Source organism: Mercenaria mercenaria, chromosome 6 (genome assembly GCF_021730395.1).
Source record: "Mercenaria mercenaria strain notata chromosome 6, MADL_Memer_1, whole genome shotgun sequence".
Lineage (NCBI taxonomy): Eukaryota > Metazoa > Mollusca > Bivalvia > Venerida > Veneridae > Mercenaria > Mercenaria mercenaria.
The window spans coordinates 72,648,500-72,664,491 of NC_069366.1; the positions used below are offsets into that span (position 1 = coordinate 72,648,500).

A 15,992-nucleotide genomic window follows, 5' to 3' on the forward strand; every position below is an offset into this window, starting at 1 on the left:
AATGAACTTCTTTCTTTCTTGGACTTGTGCCATCGTTTTGACATTATTGCTTGTAAATATTTTCACCTACCCTCCTATAAGATTTATCACACAATCGATCTGCCTTAATAACTTTGCTTTATCTAGTCAGTGTCAAGATATCACTTTTTTGGGAACTTATAATTTATATTTTTTGCATTGAAACCGTCACAAGCGCATTGAAAATGTTTGAACGTAGAAAATGAGTGGTCAAATCATAGGTTTTTATTCCAAAAGAAAACAGTTATTGCTATTTGTCCCTTTTACCGCACTTCAGCCGGAAATTTTGTAATCATTGTATTGGAAATTTTCTAACTAAGAAAAATGTGGTAATAGCAAAAGTTTTTATCCAGAAACAAAATAAGTTTTACAAATTTTTATTTTACTACAAAAAGAATTGCACTTGCAAACGTCATATATATGACGCCAAGTTTGCACGCTGTTGCTCTTTCCATTGACTTTTTTCGCAATTTTCTGAGCAGATAGGATAAATAGAATATTAGATTATTGTATGAAAAATTTTAATTTATTACTCTCGTCTACGAAGAAAAGGTGCGGCAGAGCCTCGCCTAATTACCTTTTCTTAAACTCGCCTAATACATTTTAATTTATCAGACAGTAACCTCTATGTAAAGTTATAATTCTCTATGTATTAAAGTCGAAAACCTATACATTTTCTATGTACTCAGTGTTATTACACAGTAACCTTGGTATGAGTAAAACAGTTTAGAAAACAGTATAAAATGTTTTATTTCATATGCAATTCTCATATATGCATGTCGATGTGGTTTTCTATTAAAAAAATCCGTATCGCCTTCAAAATATACCAGATATAGTATAAAAGCAGCTAAACTAACTATTATCAGGTCAGGAAGGTTTCACAAAAATCCACCGAACTGAGTATTTTGCAGCAAGCCATTTGATAAAAGATATGCATTCGAAATATCAAATCTCTGCAAGTCATGATCTAGTCAGAGTCGTCATAGTAATAACCATAATCTTCATCATAGAACGAATATCCGTAATAATCGTCATCTGACGAGTCTTCGTAGAAGTAGTCATCCGAATCGTCGTAACGTGAACTGGCGATTGTTCTTCTATATATTCCACTGGAGTCCCTGGCAGCCATCATGCAGTGGGGACATTCTATGTCGCAACGAAGCTTACTTTTCGGGATACAAACTTGAAAGAGATTGTCTTTTATTGTATCTGGGTAGCACCTGTCAGCTTCCCTAGGGAGTGGCAGCGGTTTCCAAGTTACATTTTCCATTGAACCTTCTGATATGACGCAACTGTGCGGAGTGCTTTCAAATTTGAATTCTTCATCATAGGTTTTGCGATAATAGTGATACCAAGTATTGTCACAGAAGTACAATTTCTCCTGAGAAAACTTTGTATTTAGAAATAATATTTCTGTAATCTTATATTTAATAGGAAGAGAAGGCCCAGTTAGCCTTTGCAGGCAGATACAACGTTTGTTATTGTAAATGACAAATCCATTCTCGCTTTGAACTAATTTGTCACTGTAATCTGTCTCGACTTGTATTCTTTCTAAAGTATGATCAACAAGATCAAGGACTGACACAAATTTCTTTGATTTGAAAAGCATCGCAAGAGTTGAATTATTATTTAAACAAATCTGTGATATCTGATCGTCTTTAAATGTAAGAAATGGTGACATCCTGACAACTTCATCGTCCACGTTTCCAATATACAACGTCGACGTGTCCGTATATACACTCGATCTGGTGCCATCGTCTTGCATCATTTGTATTGCAAGTATTTGGTCAAGTGGATTACATCCAAGGAGAGACAGGTACCGTAGACGACTATGTATATCAATGGATGGAGAAGTCTGGTTTGTCTGTTTGTTCGTTTTTACTCGTTCGTTGACATTGACAATACATACATCACCATGCATTTGTAGATCATCAATCTGCTTTAAATCATTTCCGCTTTCTTTTTCCATGAACTTGAATGTTTTGCACGTATCTGACTGCAAATTAAGCGTTACCATCTTAGACTGCTGGTAACCCTTGTCAGTAAAATATATTTCAAAATCATTGCTTCCTTTACCAGAAATATGAAAGCGATATTGATATGACCTGTCTCCTTCGTATGCCTCTGAACTAAGTCTGAACCATTTTTCTCTTTCTAAGTCTAAACACCAGAATGACCCTTCATCACTTTCGCTCTTCATTATTAAAACTCGGTGTGTACTCCATTCCTCGCTAATATTTCGTAAGACTTGTTCAAAATCTATGTTTTCTTTTAAACTGTGATCCTCTTTTAACTCTTGTAACAAGGATTTGCTGACGTCACGAAAATCAATAGCCATCAACAGTTCTTTCATGTAGACATTTCTTTGACTAGGCTGACTATCTCTCCATCTAAGAAGAAACATAAGCTTTTCATCCATCGGCACGTAGGCTAGTTTTCTATCCGAAAATAAGTATTCGATCGATTCTTTCGTCAGGTTCACCATTTGTAAATGTCTCAGCATTTCAGACAAGTGTGCCTCGATATATTGAGTGCAGTTTGGAATTTCAAAGCCGTAAATGCTCGACAGCTGTAGTAAAGTCATGCAATTTTCCTCTGTGACATCGGTAGTCTTCAACCAGCTTATACATGCAGACTTCAAATTTGGGATGAGAAGAAACTCCGCCAAGTGCAAGACATGCTCTATATTGTCGTGGGTTAACTTTGGTCTCTTTCCATAGAGGAACATTATCGCCATTTCCAAGGTGGTAGGAGTACCAAGTTTAATTTCAATCTTTCCTGAAGAAGCAAAGATAAAATTATTATTGTTCACTCTAAACTTAGCTATATGTGTTTTTTTTAGTTTATATTCATCGAAAATTTGAAGAAAACAGTATGCGATAGCTCTTTTGTTTATTAGCAGAATGGAATGGTATTACGTTATCGAATCGCCGATACTTTCATTAATTGTTTATCAGATGACCATTCTTGTAAAACTCTTGCAACATAAACACATTTACAAACAATACACGACAGGATTATATGCATAGGTTGACTCAGTTTGAATTACATAAAATGTGCGAGTTAGTGTTTTAATTTGTTTTAATGTCTACATATTGAGCAAATATGACAAACGCTGATGACAATTAGACTTGGTATAACACAAATCTAGTATAATGTTCTTGCGACTCTAAATTATCTCTAGAATGCATGTATTGTCTCCATGTTATATATTTAAAATATCTTTCTTTTTATAAGATTACATGATATGATACCCAATGTTTAAAATAGATCTTAATACAATTTGTTAAAGCCTCTCAAAATATATCCTCTACGAGTCGATATCGCTATCCCTCTTTGCAATCAACACACACACCTAATGCTGGTCAATCACATTTGAGCAACATTTATGACATTTTCCGGTCTATAATATAAAATTATCTAAAAGCGGGGTTTTCCTTTCGAATTCAGTATACTGTCTAGTTTTGCATTTTTCAAAAATGACCCCTGCAAACATATACATATTAATTAAGCACTCAGTATTCATAATTACTTGTGAATGATCAATTGTTTAAGTTTCAAACAAATCCAGTACTTGATCAAAATATGATTAACCAGCTTTATATACCAAAATATTTACCTTAAATAAAGCCACACCAATCAGGCTTAAATGTTGTCAGGCATTCAAATAGAAAGCTAAATTATGTAACTTACCTTTCTGCTCCTCTGGGAAGTTGTATAATTATAGCATATCCCTCTCAATAAGGATGTAATTAAATTATTTACCTGTCTGTTTCTCAAGAAAGTTGTTTTTAAGAACGTTGTCGAAGAACGGACTGGCTACAAGCACACAGCGGTGAAACTTCTTCTCCTGAATAAAATATCGTAAACTGGTTACTTTGGAGGCAGTAAACAGTTTTCAGCTGTTAGTGTCGAATTGGCCGGGGTCAAATTTACAAATAAGAGGCAGTTTACGGAATGAAGTGCATATTTGAACTTCTAAATAATAATAATTGCTAGAATTGAAGTTTCAGCGGCTAGAATTGAGTTTCACTTATTTAAAGAAAATCAGTTGAGTAGCCTTGATCTTGATAGTATGACGTAATGACTTGCAGGAGCGTATACATGCTTCCTCTGAGCTAGCTTAAAGTGGGGTTGTCATTTTAGCAGGGACCTCAGGAAAAGTGGAATAGTGAAAAAACGGTACGAATGGCACATATATTTCAGCCTATTTTCAAATTTTACAGTGTTACTGGAGTATGGAACAGTGTAGCAATTGGGGCTATCGTTGGCAGGGAATTTTCTGCAGCGATTGAAAAATTGGCAAATTTAGCTAATTCATCATCTAGTCCACGGCCATACGTAATCCCGCTCGAAAGTAGTTGCGAAATATAGCCACATATACCAAATTATTCCTTGGGCCAAGAGAAAAATAATATGTATGTATCTCTTCTGGGGACCGCGACTGGATCCGAAAATGACGTCATCAATATGGCGACCGTTTACGAAAATAATACTGCTGAATAATGATTGAAAATATTAGTAAAATTGCTTATAATATCGGATATGATTTTGTTAAACAAGCCAATTGGACATATCAAATATATTTTATTGGCACTTTCTCAATAGAAAGTATATTTAAGTTATTTTAATTGTTTATTTTGTACCCCACCCACCTAATTTACAATGCATTTTTACATGTCGCTTCTACCTCTTTAAATAAAATATTTTCGACTAATCTTATGGCGTTGAATCTGAAATAAGATTATTTCCAAACGTTACAAGAAATATAACATACAATAAGGGAAAATACGTTATTAATATCTGGTTTTAATCAGTACCTAGAAGGAAAGGATTTTATCGAAAATGCAATACAAAACAATGTCGGCACAAGTAATTTTCTATGCTGTTGTTATAAAAACATGTGCATATTACATGCATTGTTTGCAATTTTATTTAAACAAGATTTAAGTACGATCAAGACGACCATGCCGGTGGAAATTTAACAGATATTTTCTTAAAGTTAGATTCATAATAGTCGGCTTAATTACTCAGAATTACTGGTTAATCATATGCATTCAAACTTGACATCAACACTGAAAGCGTTTTACTTAATTTGTCTTCAGCTCCGCGAAAACAAAAGTATCTATAAACAATATTATTTATCAAACCTACATTTAAACGTTTATTGTGGGCTTTCCGTAATTATGTTTAGCTAAATGCAGGAGGAGTGGCAAAAGGGGCAGGGAATAATCATTTCATTTTCTTTCTTTCATCATTCTTTCTCTGAAACTGAAAATATTTCTCAACAGATCCGATTTGTGATAAACTCTGATTCATGTTAATGCAACGCATCTTTGAACCGTAAAACTCTGCAGCAATGCATGTATAGGTTAGAACATGATAAATACATGAACTAAGTAAAGCCAATAGACAGAAAGCTTAAAACGTAAAATAAAGGAACGTAGTGCGGCAAAGCCTTGGAACGGTCAGTTGCAAAACAATGCTGGTGTGCTTAAACAGTAGTTTGGCAATAATGCTGACATTCAATATCTCCACTTTATTCCCATGTTATAGAACATTATACGTAAACTCAATCCCCCGACTGCTGAGTGTCTTATTCACGCAAGGGAAACTGAGGGCACGCTATTAATTGAAACACAAAAATGATCGAGTAAATATCTACATTAAATATGTAAATAGCCTCTGGCCCTTTAGTATTATGAAGTTCGTTAAATATCATTATAATATAATTCAGCTTAAGCTGAAAGATTTTAAGATTTTTTCACCTTTCTAAACCTCTCAGGAACAAATTTAGTCACACCAAGTCTTCTATTATCTTGATTATTTGCGTTCTATACTTTCAAGAGATCTTCTTAAAGCTTTTAACAAATCATTTGCGCATGTTCTCCATGCCGTTACAGAAAGCAGAATACAAGCAGAACATTATTAAGGATCCGACAAATCAGGAAAGTAGAAATATACCAAAGCAGCTCAGCCCCAATGGCCTTTAAGAACCACCAGTCATGGCGTGGTCCACCTCTTTCGTTGGTCACGATCAAAGAAGAAAGTGTAGCATCCAGCAGACAAAAGAATGAACACCGAATATGCAACATATATCCAGATAAGAGGGTCAGAACTGCGTATGATAAAACATTTCATCATTTGTGAAAATTTTCATTTGAAATTAATAAATAACTACTGTTTAGATACACTTAGTAATAGAAGTGTTTTTAAATTGCTATTAAACTTTAAAAAAAGTAACCCACACAAGTCTGAATTACAATCGTGAAATTTAGTAAAATATTCTTGCGCTTGATAATAGCAGACTGAGTATATCTGCAAAAGGAAATATTGATAACGTTCACTGAATGCTTGAAAGTCGCTCTTGCAAATATATGAAGATTATATAAAAGTTAAGGAAAGTGTATTTATTAAACGTCGCATATAACCGACAAACAACATGACCTACAGCTGATTGTGACAAACTACGTATCTAGTAACAGGTAGTTATCTAAGCTGATATATTTCAGAAGATTGTATGGGGAACACCCCCATCTGAATAGAGAAAAACTCCAGTAAATAAACTTGAAAGTGTAAATCAATTTAAGATATGGAGATATATCAATCCCAAGCGATGCAGTATTATAGACTTTGAATTGATAGTTTCATTTAATAACTATACCTCCCTGACATAAACAAATGTCAACTATTCAAGCAACAACTGATTGTTTGTATTTGAAAACTTCATCAAGAATGCGTGAATTATTTTTCATATAGTAGCCACACATAACTGTGTTTAACGTTTTCTAAATCATACGACATGCTAGGCAGAAGTAGTTCTCATGGATTATTTATTATCTCTCGAAAAACTGAATTCCCTTACCGGAAATCGTTTAATAAGCAGATGCTTCGACAAACTGCCTCACAGGTTCACACGGAAATTATTTTTAGCAATGTTACAAGCAGAAAAATGCTTAACTGAAATTAAATACACGAGAAAAGGCGTTTAATTAAAGCAGTTCCTTTGTAATTCATTGGATTATTTGGTAAATAGGTATAAGGAGTAAAGGAATCATATGAAACGACGGAACAGCACACCCTGTAATTGCTGGATTTTAATTTTTCTGGGAATGTTTTTCAGAATCTGCATATACTTTGTCGCAATATTTTTTTCACATGAGGTAAATATCAGTTCGACATGAAGATATACGATTTAATAAATTAGAAGTGGTACATGTATTAGAGGTTAAATTATCTATGAAACGAGATAATCTAATTATATATGCAATTAAGGAATCGAAAATAATATTGCTGATCATATATGCGAGCTTTGCTTGAAAATACAAATGAAGGGATGTGATTAGTGACCAAATCCTGTTTATTGAAAGAACCCAAGGGGTAGTTTTTAGTATTATAAATTTTCTTCTGTAAAACGTAAATATACTGTAGCGCTAAACGACGATGACATCATAGACCACTAGTATGCTGGACAAAACATTCTTAGAGAAATCTTCTGATGATTCCTTTCGTAGATGTCTTTAACTTAGTTTTACTGGGAAGTATGTATTAATTGACTGGATTTATCAATTTCAATAGGAGAATCTGCACCACAAAAAAGTTTACAACAAGATGTAAATGCATTAGTAAAAGCATTCTTAAAATTGTAACAGATATTTTTTCTATTTATTTTGAGTTCTGGCCACAGTGTCGGGGCATTAAGCTGATCTGACACACTCATACAGATAACAAGGGTATATAGATATATATAATTATGCTAATCGACTATTGTAGTGATAGATTATCAGACTATTTCTATTTTAAATCGAAAATACTGCGCCATTAAATAGACATTTGCTCATTTAATATCGTTATTCAGTCGTTAACGTCATTTTTTGATATTTGTGGATATTTTTTTTTTATTTTAAGCATAATGAATTCCATTCTTTTCCATAGAAGTGTTTTATCTGCTAGAATAAACATTACCTTCACTAAATATATCAATTTTGCAATCATTACATAGTTTTCAAAGACGTTGTCACCTGTAATTATTCAGCAGCCTACGTTTTTTTATTTTCTCTTCAGCCGCCATATTTATGACGTCATAACTTTTTCCAGTCGCGTGTCTGGAAAGAGATACATTGGAAATTACGATAACTCACTTCAATCTACAATGTGGTATAGGTCTCTATATTTCTCAATATTTTTTCTCACGGCGGCCCATATTCCCACAAATTGACATGCACTAATCAGTTTCCGCGACCGGGAGAGCACAAAATTCAGGTCTTGTAAACAGAAACCTAGATATTAGAGATGTATTGCAGATGGTTTGTAACGACAGACATACAGTGATGTTAATGTTGCAATATCTTTATTTCAGGTGTGTGGTTACAGACTTTTGTGTGAGGTTTTGAAAGTTAGGTAGGCGACTTTAGGCCGAGAAGCTCAGAAAACTGTTTACTGCCTCCTTTATATAATAAATATACACTGTAGGTTTGATAGGAATACTTAACTTTCAGTTATACTGTACTTTTTCTTAAATGATGTGACGACCTAAACGGATATTTGATCGGTACTCATAAACTCAACAGAATTTCTAAATGGATACTTTTTGAACATAAAATACATACTTCAGAATATACATAACTCGGTTAATCTGTATAACACGAATTTTGATCTACATTTTAGAGCACGGGACGGGCGTGTTTTGAAATCAGTTCCAATTCTTTACCATGCCTATACATATAGTAACGTTAAATAACAGAAGAAACTATTAAAAAGAAAGTATTAAACAAATAATCAAGGCATCCGAGTGTTTTGTCGTCCAATTTATCACAGTTCAGAGTTCAGATGCGCAGGAATTGAACCACCAGGGCGTTAACCCGAACGATTAGATATCAAACGCTCGTTGAAACGAGTCATCTGATTGGTTCAAATAACAAGAGGGCCATGATGGCTCTATATCGCTCACCTGTTATCATTGCACTTGAGGACAAGAAGGTCCTCAGAAAAAATATCTAAGTCCAAAGGACAGGAACAACAAAGGAAAGAAATTTAACCAAAAAGAAAGAAAAAATTCTTACAAGGTACAGATATGTCAAAATACACCTAAAAATTGGAGGTACCATCCATCCATGTTGTACCACAGAAAAGTGGTCTTGGTTTTTCCCTACGGCCAATAATAAAAAGTTACTAAAAACAAGCTATTTATATTAACGTAAAAGGGAAGTAATTAAAAAGAAAATTATTGTAAGTGAACAAAAGAAGGATCTGCCAAATAAATCTGTTGACATAAATGAAATTTCAGATCAGTATCTTCATTAGTTACGGAGATATACCCATTTTAATTTGAAATAAAGGGAGGTAATTTGACATAAAATCAGTCCATCGTTATCTACCCTGATTGACTCAGTCCAACTAATGATAATAATGAAATTTCAAATAAGTCCTATAAGTACTTATTGATATAAATCCATTTTGACTACAATCAGGGGAGGTAATCAGATATAAAATAACTCTGGAACCTACGATTGGATCTGATTTGTCATGGAATCCAAGATTTATTGTTGTTGAAGATATTTTGGAAGTTTGTATCAAATAAAACCATAAATGAAGTCTCTATCTGGCTGCAAAAGCCAAAATAGCCAATTTTGGACCTTTAAGGGGCCATAACTCTGGAACCCATGACGGAATCTGGCCAGTTCAAGAAAGGAACCAAGATCTTGTGGTGATACAGGTTGTGTGCAAGTTTGGTTAAAATCAAATCATAAATGAAGTTGCTATTGTGCAGACAAGGTCAAAATAGCTAATTTTGGCCCTTTCAGGGGCCATAACTCTGGAACCCATTACGGGATCTGGCCGGTTCAACAAAGGAACTGAGATCTTATGGCAACACAAGTTTTGTGCAAGTTTGATTAAATTCTAATCATAAATGAAGCTGCTATTGTGCAGACAAGGTCAAAATAGCTAATTCTGGCCCTTTCAGGGGCCATTACTCTAGAACCCATGATGGAATCTAGCCAGTTCAAGAAAGGAATCAAGATCTTATAGTGATACAAGTTGTGTGCAAGTTTGGTTAAAATCAAATTATAAATGAAGCTGCTATAGTGCAGACAAGGTCAAAATAGCTATTTCTGGCCCTTTCAGGGGCCATAACTCTGGAACCCATGATGGGATCTGGCCAGTTCAAGAAAGGAACCGAGATCTTATGGTGATACAAGTTGTGTGCAAGTTTACTTAAAATAAAATCATAAACGAAACCACTATCGTGCAGACACGAAATTTTTGACGCACGGACGCACAGACGACGGACGAAGGGTGATCACAAAAGCTCACCTTGTCACTATGTGACAGCTGAGCTAAAAATAGACCGGTGGAAATAGAAATAGTAATATCGAAAATCACAAGCATTTTGGAAGAATTGCTTATACAAAACTAGGGCCGTAGGAACAGGGGGTGGGGGAGCATATTTACCATAATCGGTCAAATTATTGGGGACCCCCTGCCCCCCCCCCCCCCCCCCCCCCCCCCCCCCCCCCCCCACCCCCTCTGTTCCTACGGCCCTGTATGGTAATTATCTTGGCAATTAATTATTTTTGACAGAGTCCATTTTAGCTGTGACCTGTCACCCGACATGCAGTTTTATAATTGTATTGTTAACCTTATTAGTGTCAAATCAAAACTGAAAACGTGTAAAAATGATAAAAACGTCTTAGAAAAGCGTTTCTTTGTCGGACCCAAGCCCGAGAAAAAGGTGAGGGGTTTTACACTATACTCATTATACTGTATTCATTTGAAAATGTCAAAACATGGGGTATATTGTATATAAGATTTCAGTGGTAGAAGTGTTCTTAAATGCTCCCAAAATGCCCCATAATGCAGGAAATGAAGCGCTGAATTTCAAAATTTTCTTGGTCTGTTATAGGTCGACTGATTTTTATAATGTGTGACCTACCTAATGCTTCCTACGGGCCTGAAAACGAAAGGTCGGACGCCCTTTTATAATTTGAAACTCTCTTACAAATTATATTTTACATTACACTCAAACGCTTTTATGATGCGCTCTGAAACCTTAACCATAAAATATTGTAAACACAGTAAGGTGCTATTTTTCTAATAGTATTTGTCAAAGTATAATTATCTGATCCCAATCATATTTACTGAAATAATGAGCAGGTATTGAGGTTATATGCAATTTCTCTTTTCAACTGCCACACGTGCACGATTTCTTTATTACTGCATTGTACGTAGTATGAGTAAAATGAGTAATTATATCACCTGTGACCGAAACATTAACGGCAAATTACACGTGTTTCCGTTGGGGCCATCGCAGTTTCGCGTGTCGTACCTAAGGCGAAATCGCGAAACGACGATATATTTAAACGCGAAAACGCGATACTTTGGACACAAAACACGAATGCTATAACGCGAAAACACAAACAGAATTTACGCGTTTTCCGCTGTTAATAATCGTTTTCGCTTTTTCGTCCTTGATCCCAATCGTCTTTTCCGTTGTGTCGCCGGCTGGAATAGGCGAAAAACCAAAACACGATATTGGCAGCGCGAAAACGCGATATATTTTGCATCGTATTTACGCGACCTTGCTCGTTTTTCCGCGTTTTCGCCCTCTCAAACGCATAGGCAAACCGCGAAAACACTATTGAATTAAATATCTAATTCGACTCCGGTTGGACTTGCGCAAACCTTGCAAAGACTTAAATTCGAACCCCGCAACATTTTAACCCAAACTTACGATGTTCCTTGGACATTTCAACCCTCCTTGGACATTTCACCCCCAATCTTTGATAAGCATGTCATGCAAAAGATGTCATTTTTTGAAAAGCGTTTACCATTCATCCATTTTTTCCGACACCATCGGTATAAGCATGAGTTAAAAAGATGTAGCAGGTTAGTTTATCAGTCCATTTTAGAGTAATATTGACAAAAGATAATATGTATAAACATGTAATAAAATGATAAAACGAGATTGATTGATTAAGAAATATGTTATTCCATTTTATCCGGTATATGCCTGCTGCCTGTCAACCTTTTCATCAGTCAGAATAATTAGAACTTGCTATGACTTATAAATGTGTTTTTACTTAGAAATCTTTTTAAAATAAAAGGCAGCCTGAATATACTTACGTAACATTTACAAAAGTAATTTATTTAAAGCAGGGAAATGTCTCTAAAATATACCTATTTTTTTGTAAGAAAACCTATATAAAAATACTGTGTGACTCCAGGAGGCGATAGCTTATTCAAAAACACCACGAATGTATAAAACGGATTGTTAGCCGCAACTTAACATACTAATAAAATACATATTATCAATTTTAATATGTCATCGACTGTAATCCCGCAAAAAAAAAACAAAAAAAAGAAACACAAAAAACAAAAAACAAACTTTGGATTACGCGAAGAACACAATGCACACTTTTACATTGTTGTGATTAAAAGTCATAGCCGCTTATCCAACTACTACAGGGTCCAAAAAAAGATAAAACTGGCAAAGTCTGTCAATGCCGAGAGTTCAATAAAAGTATCCATACGGCGGCTATATATCAGAAAAATGTTCATTCAGATTTAGAACAACATAAAAATAATGAATATTTTGGCTATATGGCGAAATAAAACATTTCTATTTTCTTTACATTTTCACAGCTACGGTAGAAATAGAATAACCACCCAAATCTCAATCAATACTTTATTTGCAAAAAAAAATGACAAAACATTCGGCTTGATTTTCGATGATCATTCAGTTGAGAATAAGCCCAGTGACAAAAATGCCTCTCTATCCATATACTGTGTGGCGTTTTTGTCTGTCATTTGTGCTGTCCAGTCTGTCTGTCTATATATATTGTATTTGTATGCCATTTACTACAATGAATCTGCGATAGTTTGTCCTTGAAAGGACAACAAATTCCTGTGACGACTAGCGCGGGAAGCAAAAAGAAAAATTTTAGATTGGGCAGTGTTTTGTAATAAAATGGACCATATACTATAATAAATTTCTCTAATAAAATTAATGTCGAGCATTAATTAAAGGTATGACCAAAAAAGTTCCATAAAAGAATTTTAAAAAATCTGCATATAGAAAGTTTTATGTTTTCAAAAATTTATCTTTTTTCACCTACAAGTATTACTGAATTTTTTGTGTTTACTTTGCATACTTACTCATTTACAAATTTATCCCAGAAAAGGTCAAATGTCCTACTTAACCAAACCTCTTTAGAAATACTTCATATGTTAAAATAGAGTGGCTATAAATTATAACAATCTACGTTATGTTACTTTGACTGAAAAGTGATCTATTCCGCAAACAACAAAAATAAAACCTCCTAATATGCTAATATCGCGTCAAATTTTGTTTGAGCTGTCCCAAAAGATACACTTTGAGGCCAAAGATGGATCTTTAGATGACCACACATCTAACAAACTCATTGATTAATAATAGTATTATGCAAAGAGTGTTTTCAAACAACCAATTTTATGCACAATGCGGTTATACGCCGGGCGTAATAAATTATCACACGAGGGCGCAGCCCGATGGAATTATTTTACGAACGTATTACCATCCGAGTGGATTTAATAGTGTTAAAAAACGCTTTGGCATAAATTATTTCGATTCAAATATGCCTTTAATCTAAAAACAGTAGATAAACTATTGTAGCGCTCTTTAAACAACATTAACAACACCTCACGTTAATCGACGTACATCTACTAGGAGTGTTTTATTTAACAGAGAAAACCTAACTAAGAATTCCAGTTAAAACCGAATATGAAATTCAGCTCTGTAGACCAAATTGCGTACAGATCTTTGGTAACATTTACAAATGCGATCCATATGTTAAAAAGGTGTTACAAATGAATCGTCATATGTAACAGATAATCAACATACATTTGTACAATTTTGGAGACAAAAGTGAGCGCTCCGATTTCATTTGATGCCACCTCTGATCACATTGTCACACGACATTTTCAAACCGGAAAAACTGAACAAAAAGTGCATTTTTACATCCTGAAACACATTTAACGATGTTTTTAGCTCACTTGTACAAATGACAAAGTAGCTATTGGGACCATCCTTTGTGACGTCGGTCCGTCGTCCGACCTTCCGTGTCCTTCACATTTTTTTCTGTAATACATAAGAGACAACATATATTATTGTTTTTAACAAAACTCTGCAAAACTTATAAATCCTATGCTATCTCGGTACTTTTAAAAACCACAAATCACCTTATCGTCTTGGAGTTATTCCCCAGAATTGCATATAATTACTGATTTTAGCCTTTGAACGCGATAGTGACCACATTTTTGTTATTTTTTCTAACTTGCACCACAACTATATTCTAAACGAGCTGTTTCCTTTCAAAAACAACCCTTTTGCACCATTTTATTGAAAAAAAGGTTTTTACGGCCCCTGAATTTGGCAAAAAAATGCTGATTTTACCTGTCAACACAATGAATTACATTTATTATTTGGATCTTTATTAACTATAAAGGATCGCTCTTTCTTTAAAACAACAGCCATAACCGCGCCAATTTGTCTGGAGTAAATGGCTGACATGCAAAATTGCTTATTTAGTCTTGTGAACACAATAGAGACAAAATTTATTATTTCAATTTTAGATCAAACTTGTAGAGTAATTATATATCTAGAACATCCGTTCTTGCGAAAACCAGCTATATACACCATTTGATCCCCTAAGTATATGCACCCTAAATGTGACAAAATTTGCGACTTTACATTGTAAACATGACATAATCACATTTAATATTTGATTTTACCAAACTTTGCATTGAAATTATATAACATTAAGATCTAGCTTTTTTTCCCTCGAAGAGTACCACATCACACTATTTGTCATAGAGTTTGGCCCCTGAAATGGCTAAAACGCAATTTAATAACATATAATGTAAAAATAAAAGTTTTATTACTCATGTTAGCGATATGACCATGACGACCCCCTTTGTTGATTAGAGATATTCCGGTCAGTTAATATCTTGGTACTGTTTGATATCTGCAATAAACTTGAAAAATAACGTTATCATGACTGGTCTGTCAAGTAGCAAAGTAACTACATGTAAGATGTCACTTATAAATTTCCATATGTTTTGGTTTTAAGATTTCAATATAACTGAAACATTAATATGTATGCTTGAAAGGAAGATCACACCACATGCAATCCCAGTTCGACTGTTTATAGATTGTATCGCTTCACCACCAATAAAATGCACTAAAAAACAAGATTAAGCATCTCAACATAGAAAGCTGTAAAAAGCTTGTTTTCGTAGAACACCCCGGGGTAAATATTTAATAATATATATATATATATATAATATATAAAGATAATATATATATATATATATATAAATATAAATATAATATAATATAATATCAATACTAATATCTATGACTTACTTGATGTAGCCATTCGAAATAGCTGCTCATCGGCCGTATAGTTCTATCTATGTCGTCCGCGACGTGAGTTCGCTGCAAGATAGGTTTTCCGTTTTCGTTTTGTTTATCTTTGTCAATTCGCATTGCTTTTGAACATCAAAACTTAAAAACAAAAAACTTATAACTGACACAGAACCATCAAATGAAATATTTCCATTCAAAAACCCCAACGTGAATTTTTACTGCAATATATTTTCCTAAGAGAGTTTCTTGCCTGGCCTGTTGTCTGCATTCGTATGCACCACTACTTATGGGATCTCGATATGCGGGCACAAGTAACCCATCGGTGAGTGTGTGCAGTGGATAGTTATGCAGAATACAAAAACTCGTCGAAAAAACCGCGACCTGTTGAAACTCAACAATCTGGGCCGAATTTCCAGAGAGAAATGTGTCTCTCGTCTCCCCAGTTAAACTGTTAAAACAGTGTAACGGTGCGTTCTAAAAAATACCAACCCCACCGAATGTATGAGTGTAAACAACTCGTAATTAGCCAGGGTATAATTTCAAATAATATTATATGGGAGATACTATA

General features: G+C 34.4%; 1 protein-coding gene across 3 annotated transcripts in view; it reads right to left on the reverse strand.

Annotated features, from left to right (window-relative positions):
* Positions 1–263: 263 nt before the first annotated feature.
* Positions 264–15,992, reverse strand: part of LOC123548629 (uncharacterized) — a 31,652-nt gene continuing 15,923 nt past the window's right edge. For all 3 annotated transcript variants that reach the window (XM_053546307.1, XM_053546309.1, XM_053546308.1), the window contains exon 3: positions 264–3,868. In XM_053546307.1, the coding sequence (XP_053402282.1) occupies positions 986–2,755 (1,770 nt within the window). In that variant the 5' untranslated portion in view covers positions 2,756–3,868 and the 3' untranslated portion in view covers positions 264–985. The remainder of the gene's footprint in view (positions 3,869–15,992) is intronic.